Source organism: Pongo pygmaeus, chromosome 6 (assembly GCF_028885625.2).
Source record: "Pongo pygmaeus isolate AG05252 chromosome 6, NHGRI_mPonPyg2-v2.0_pri, whole genome shotgun sequence".
NCBI classification, from domain to species: domain Eukaryota; kingdom Metazoa; phylum Chordata; class Mammalia; order Primates; family Hominidae; genus Pongo; species Pongo pygmaeus.
In genome coordinates this window covers 40,816,601-40,823,963 of record NC_072379.2, presented here as the reverse complement: position 1 = coordinate 40,823,963, position 7,363 = coordinate 40,816,601, and the positions used below count along the sequence as shown (strand labels likewise).

Below are 7,363 nucleotides of genomic sequence, written 5' to 3'. Positions count from 1 at the left end.
CTGGATTCTAACCCCATCTCGCCTTTCCTTACTCCGGGCCTTGGTTTCTGCATTTAAGAACTGCTGGGTGGGCTGGTGTTGCCCAGGATTTTTAAATTTTTGCAGGAGACGCTTTGCAGGAGATCTCTAGGGCTTTTTCTGTGTCAATTAAAGAGCCTGGCCAGCTGGGCCTGGGCTGTCTTTTTGACAAAAACAAACGTCATCCCCCTCCCAGCTGAGCACTTGTTAGAACTGGACTTTAACTCGGGGCCTGAACCCCCTAACAACGGGACAAACAGTATGAAATCAAAACCGTTTACCCTCCTCCCACCTGCGGTTTGCGTAGGGCCTTGGGTGCACTAGCAAAACAAACTTATTTTGAACACTCAGCTCCTAGCGTGCCGCGCTGCCAATCATTAACCTCCTGGTGCAAGCGGCGCGGCCTGTGCCCTTTATAAGGCACGCGCTGTGTCCAGCGAGCATCGGCCACCGCCATCCCATCCAGCGAGCATCTGCCGCCGCGCCGCCGCCACCCTCCCAGAGAGCACTGGCCACTGCTCCACCGTCACCTGCCCAGAGTATGGGCCACCGCCCGCCGCCACCAGCCCAGAGAGCATCTGCTCCTGTCTGTTGCTCGCGCCTGGAGATGTCAGAGGTCCCCGTTGCTAGCGTCTGGCTGGTACTGCTCCTGCTGACTGTCCAGGTCGGCGTGACTGCCGGCGCTCCGTGGCAGTGCGCGCCCTGCTCCGCCGAGAAGCTCGCGCTCTGCCCGCCGGTGTCCGCCTCGTGCTCGGAGGTCACCCGGTCCGCCGGCTGCGGCTGTTGCCCGATGTGCGCCCTGCCTCTGGGCGCCGCGTGCGGCGTAGCCACTGCACGCTGCGCTCGGGGACTCAGTTGCCGCGCGCTGCCGGGGGAGCAGCAACCTCTGCACGCCCTCACCCGCGGCCAAGGCGCCTGCGTGCAGGAGTCTGACGCCGCCGCTCCCCATGCTGCAGGTACCACGGTCCCGCCCCTGCTCCAGCACCTCCTGCCGCCCCCCTCGCCCGGCACCTCCCACCCCCACTCCCCTAACTACTGGGTGGGGCTGCAGCCGGGCAGGGGCTTGTCCACAACTAGAGCTTGAAACCAGAGCACGTAGTTGGGGAAGGAGCTTGGGTCACCCAGTGGAGGCCGATCATTGCATGGTCTTGGCAGGACGTGCCCTGGGAAAAGAAGGAAGATGTTCCAGGGCACACATAGCTTAGTGGAGACTCAAGGAGGAAGCTCACACTTGGCTCTCGTAGCCCTGGGATTTTTTAGAGACCCAGACAGCAAGAGTAGAGGGAGGCGGTGGGGCTGCCTCCGCAGTTGGGATGCCACCCTGGGTCCCCCACCAGTCTCCTTGCCAGCACGTGGGCAGCCCCAGTGGCTGGAGCATCCGGGAAGGCCTAAGAAGGGAATCCCTCCTGCTGGCCTCCCCAGGAGGTGTTTGGAATGTTCTTTGTAATATACGTCCTGGATACAGTATGTGCTTCCCAGATGTTTACAGAACATAATGTGAGAGTTGAGGCTAAAAGCTTCACTTCCATTCATTGCCATAGAAAAACAATGTTTGATGTGTATGTTGCCCCCTAAGAACATGACAATCAGGTTCTTTCCTGGATTTAAGCAGGCATTTGTTTGTAGCGGGAAGTGGAGGAAATGCCTCTTTCTCTACTCCAGCCCCTATCTCCTCATCTGGGCTGCTTGCACGTCCTGTCCTGTGCCATTCTTGGAGGAATTAGGACTTCCATACCCTGATAGGGTGTTAGAGTGAGTATGTGAGAGTCAGTGACCCTTCCAAGGAGGGAACAGGGATTTCCTGCGGATTCTCTGCCCTTCAGAGGAAATGAAAGGGAGTCGTCTCACTGATCCTCAGGGAGATAGATTTCCATAGGGGGTCCCTTATAGGCCAGTGTGCTGATTCTGTTCATGTACCTTTGGACTCTATCTGCAAGATCCTCTTGGCACGGGGGTGGAGGGGGTGTTGCAGAGAAGTCCCTTAGGACGTGGGAAGGCAGGGGCCCCAAAATAGAAGAGGGTAGTATTTTGGGTCAGGAGAGCTGCATTCTAGACTCCACTTCTAGATGAACTGTACCATCCATTCAGGGATATTAGTAAAATCCCCATTTTAAGGATGGGGAAGCTGAGGTTTTGAGGCTCTCCACTAATGCTGTTAGGAACTGAACTCTAATCCTGGCTTCTTTAGGGTTGTTCTCAGCCTCAGCAAATGCATTTGTTGCTCTGCTCCCCTGCTGCTTTAAAAGCAGAAACGTGGGGCACCCTTGCCAGGCCCTGAAACTTACTATTGTCAGGAACAGAGCTGGCATTGCTGTTGGGTCATCACTCTTCCTGGAAACCATTACAAGGTCCTTTACAGTGAGAGTCAGTGAAAATCAGGTTAAGGAATGTGGCCATTCTCATGGCCCAGCCTGGTTTTGAGGGAAGGAAGTGATCTCCTGGGGGCCCGAGAGGGGCAGATGCTTTGGGAGGGCTCATGGGGTCTGCAATGTTTCCTTTCCAGAGGCAGGGAGCCCTGAAAGCCCAGAGAGCACAGAGATAACTGAGGAGGAGCTCCTGGATAATTTCCATCTGATGGCCCCTTCTGAAGAGGATCATTCCATCCTTTGGGACGCCATCAGTACCTATGATGGCTCGAAGGCTCTCCATGTCACCAACATCAAAAAATGGAAGGTGAGGCCCAGCAGATGGGTGGTGGGAACTCTCCTGTCAGAGGATGTAGCTTCAGTCGGCTGTGACAAGCAGACCTGTCCCACTCCTTCCTGGTCCCGATGCCCTGGAAAGAAATGCTTTCCCCCCAAAACCTAGTGGCCATTTCTCAGCTAAACTTTGTCAAACTGTGAACACATGGACTTTCAGGAGAGGAGCCCACTGGGTGCAAAGAAAATGTAGTTCCTGACGATAGGTTACTTCATGTCTCTGAGCTCCTCTCTAAATGGTGTCAGAGCATTGAGTTACATTGTTCCAAAACTTAGTACAAGGGCCTAACTGCTTTCACCCCCATTGTATCATTTGCCTCCCTTTAAAAAAATTGTCATAAAATAGACATAAAATTTACTGTTTTAACTATTTTGAAGCATAGGTTTCTGTGGCATTAAGTAATATATGTCATTAACTATTTTAAAGCATAGGTTTCTATGGCATTAAGTAACAATAAGTAATGCATGTTATTCTGCAACCACCACCAATATCTACCTTCAGAATTTTCATCTTCCCAAACTGAAGCTCGGAACTCATTAAACATCAACTCCCCATTATCTTAATTATGTCTGTTTTGAATTCTACCACTTGAGGGCGACAGAGAATCAAAGTCAGAGTGATTTGATTTGAGAAAAAAAATTACTTCCACAAACATACCTACCCAGAAAAAGGGAGGATTAAACCATTTTCTCAACATTTTGGAATTTCATCTGAGAATAATGATAAATGGAGGAGAGTTAATTCTTAAATTATCCAAATGAATGCCTTAATCCTCACTTGATTTAGTTTATGTAAAAGAACCTTGTAGACTGCAGAGGAAAGTTATTCAAAATCTAGAAATCTCTTCTGCTAAATTCTTAATTAAGAGTTATGCCCACTCTTCTTCTAACCAGATGGCGGGTGCCAAAAGTATTCAGTAGGTGGCAGGAGGAGTTGGGAAGAGTTTTGTGGTGTTGGTGAGGCTCTTGGCAGGGGATGTCTCTGTGCAGGTGTTGAGAGAGTGATTGGTGAGGGAGAGAATGGTGTTCTTGTTCTTTACGTGAACAACTTAAGACAGACTAACCTCAGGTGGGAAAAAGAGGCCCAGAGGGAGCACATCACATGACACCTAGTCCCAGGTCCCTGTGGCCAGATCATAGGGTCACTCCTGCTTCTACAAAACCTCTTCCATCAGTCATTGTCTAGGCTGATACTTCACTGTGTCTTGTTAGATATGCTAATGTCAAGTTATTCTCTTAGGAGCCCTGCCGAATAGAACTCTACAGAGTTGTGGAGAGTTTAGCCAAGGCACAGGAGACATCAGGAGAAGAAATTTCCAAATTTTACCTGCCAAACTGCAACAAGAACGGATTTTATCACAGCAGACAGGTAGGTGGCCTTGCCAGTGTGCGTCGTCAGGGTGAAAGGGACTACTGCCCTACATTCCTGCCAAGCCACGGTCATTCATGGCAAAGAATGTCCACTCCAAAGTAGACACCAGAAGTGGTTGTACTGAGCCAGATCCACCCCTCTGGGAACCTGGAACAGCTAGGTGAAGAAAGCCTATTGAACAGGTCAATATGTCACCGCCAGAGGAGGAAAACCCACGCTGGACCAGGGGCCCTGGGGCTAAGCCTGAGCTCCATCACTCAGCAAGCCAATAGCTATGGAAGACTTTCCTAGGCCCCCTAACGCTTGGATCTCGGGTTCCTCACCTATACAAGAGAGGAAGGGAACAAACTTAACTTAGAAAAGCAAGTATCTATTTGGACAGCTCTTACAATTTTTTCTCCCTGAACTGTCTAATAAAACACAACAACATTTTTGGGGCTTGCCAGATAATAAATGAGATCAAACAGACCAAGATTTCATATTGAGGAGTGCTTTAGGTCTCAGTGAAGTACAGGTTCTGTAGATTTTATTGGGAGAAACTGAGGACTAGGCCCTGCTTCACAGGCAATGAACAGTGGGGCACACATGAGACATGTTCCCACTGGGTTGGGCTCCCCTGACATCAGGCTATGAAGCAGACAGCTGTGCACACACTGTACTGTTTAACACACGTGGGAAGTCATTATTGCACTTGCCACTCGGTCACTGTCTCTATTTTATGATGAGAACCAGGAGGGTATGAGATTTGCCTGCCTCATGGGCAGCTGGTTTCACAGCCGGGACTCTTGGCTTGGCTCTGCAGTGCTCGGCTGCACTGAAAAAAGGGCCAGCTATGGCTCTGCTTTCCCTGTCAGCTTGTCATCTGCTGCTCTTGACCTTGGTCTTGTCTTTGCAGTGTGAGACATCCATGGACGGAGAGGCGGGACTCTGCTGGTGCGTCTACCCTTGGAATGGGAAGAGGATCCCAGGGTCTCCAGAGATCAAGGGAGACCCCAACTGCCAGATGTATTTTAATGTACAAAACTGAAAACAGATGAAATAATGTTCTGTCACATGAAATAGTTAAGTATATAGTATATTTATACTCTAGAACATGCACATTTATATATATGTATATGTATATATATAGTAACTACTTTTTATACTCCATACATAACTTGATATAGAAAGCTGTTTATTTATTCACTGTAAGTTTATTTTTTCTACACAGTAAAAACTTGTACTATGTTAATAACTTGTACTATGTCAATTTGTATATCATGAAACACTTATCATATTGTATGTAAGTAATTGCATTTCTGCTCTTCCAAAGCTCCTGCGTCTGTTTTTAAAGAGCATGGAAAAATACTGCCTAGAAAATGCAAAATGAAATAAGAGAGAGTAGTTTTTCGGGTAGTTTGAAGGAGGATGCTTAACTTGTATATTCCACCACTCACATTTGATGTACATGTGTAGGGAAAGTTAAAAGTGTTGATTACATAATCAAAGCTACCTGTGGTGATGTTGCCACCTGTTAAAATGTACACTGGATATGTTGTTAAACACGTGTCTATAATGGAAACATTTACAATAAATATTCTGCATGGAAATACTGTTATCTCTGTGGATGTTTATTTAGTGATATTATCTTTGTTTCTGAAATCCCTTTGTCCTTCACGCTCACCTTCCTTATGCATTTTGTGCTTTTGTGATATCAAGATGGTGTTTTGGGTCTGCAGAGCCCCTTGTCCTAACTACCCTAGATCTTGCCCCGGCTGCCCCAGGGTTTCCACTTCCCAGTGGCGTTGGGACCTTCCTCCACTGCCTGGCCAGGCTGGGCATTCCTGTGTCCCACCTCTCCATTAGTCCCCATCCTCCCCAGGGTCCTCAGCCTCTTCCTCTTGGTTTGGTTTGTCCCTTCCGTTCAACTTATAAATAGGAACAGGGTTTCTTTCCTCTTAAACACAAGACAGAAGTGCTTCCTTGGTTTTGCTCCCTAGCCTTTCCCTTGCTTGCCCTCCCTTCCTGCTAGCCTCCTTCTTCCACAGGGCTCCCAGCATCTTTTTGTCACTTCTGTTTCCATGACTGAGCCCTGATTGCATCTCTCTTCTCTGCTCCTCAGAGCTCTTCTTCCTTAACACTGTGCCCTGCTTGGTGTGCCCAACACTGCCCCTCCTAACTCTTGCTCACCCTGTTGACTGCTTTCCTCCCCTCCACATCTTTCCTGGCACCTTGCCCATCCCAGGGGATTCCATCTCTGTCTGCTGGCTGCCTCCAGCCCTGTCTCTTGGACTCCCCCTGCACTTTGTCGGGGGGAAAGCACTTCTCCTTGCCGCAGGCCACCTCTTGGAGGCTGGGCATCTATGGCTGCTTCTCTCACCTGTGGGGCTGGTGGCCTCCCTGACATTCTGGTTTTTCCTGGAGGCTCTAGCTCCCTATCTTGGGTCCCCCCTTTAACCCTCCAACCCCATAACTGCCAGGCTGCCATCCTCTCTGCCATGCCCCTAGGGCTGGTCTGTAAACTCAGCACTCATACTCATCAAGAGGAGCAGCCAGACCGATGTGGGACAGGGACAGACTGATAGGTGCAGCCCAGGGCCAGGAGGTGTGTTCATTTGCTCAAGCAATGAAACCACATCTGGCACAGCAGCTGCAATTGGAGTCACCACTCCATTAAGCTTATAATAATTCACTGTTGTTGTCCAAGATCCAACTGTCTTCTGCACAGGCCAAATAGCAGAGTTCAGTGGGGATGTGGTGAGAATCACCACTCCTGCATCTTTCAAGTCCTTGATGGTGGCCCTAATTTCTGCCATCTCTCTGGGAATGCAATATTGCTTCTGAACTGATCAATGACAGTTCAGAGCCAGTGCCCTGTAGTTCCTGAAAGTTCTGATTACTTCCTTTCCCTCAATCCACAATTGCCCTGGTGAAAGCCTCTAGGTCCCTTTGGAGAACACTGGGAGAAATATTTTCAACAGTGTCCTGGGGTCCTTTCTCAAGGGGGCCCAGCCCCCGCTTCATTCAAGGGGTTCTGGGTCTGTAAACTGGCTTAAGTCTGAGAATTGATTGAGGTGCCAAGACTCTGTTTTTGTGATTCAAATTAGATTTTTGTTCACTTGTCCTCGAACTTTCCTGCTTATACAAGTCCATAACAATTTAGTAGGCTTCCTATCAGTTTCACTTCTAGGAATGTCATGATCAAGTAGCCAACGCCATAGATCCACAGGAGTCTGACTATTCTGAGTGCTGCCTTGGCTCTGTTGTCCATTAGAGTAGTTGCACCTACCTTGCC

General features: G+C 49.1%; 1 protein-coding gene across 1 annotated transcript; it reads left to right on the top strand.

Annotated features, from left to right (window-relative positions):
• The first annotated feature begins 448 nt into the window (after positions 1–448).
• Positions 449–5,678, top strand: IGFBP1 (insulin like growth factor binding protein 1). Its single transcript, XM_054494798.2, has 4 exons — positions 449–974; positions 2,522–2,691; positions 3,958–4,086; positions 4,985–5,678. The coding sequence occupies exons 1-4, from the start codon at positions 560–562 to the stop codon at positions 5,114–5,116; spliced, it is 846 nt and encodes a 281-aa protein (XP_054350773.1). The 5' UTR covers positions 449–559; the 3' UTR covers positions 5,117–5,678.
• The last annotated feature ends 1,685 nt before the right edge of the window (positions 5,679–7,363 follow it).

Coding starts and splice junctions, on each gene's coding strand:
- IGFBP1 (XM_054494798.2), top strand. CDS start 560: ATGGGCCACCGCCCGCCGCCACCAGCCCAGAGAGCATCTGCTCCTGTC. Junction 975..2,521: donor CGCCGCTCCCCATGCTGCAG/GTACCACGGTCC, acceptor TTTCCTTTCCAG/AGGCAGGGAGCCCTGAAAGC. Junction 2,692..3,957: donor CCAACATCAAAAAATGGAAG/GTGAGGCCCAGC, acceptor TTATTCTCTTAG/GAGCCCTGCCGAATAGAACT.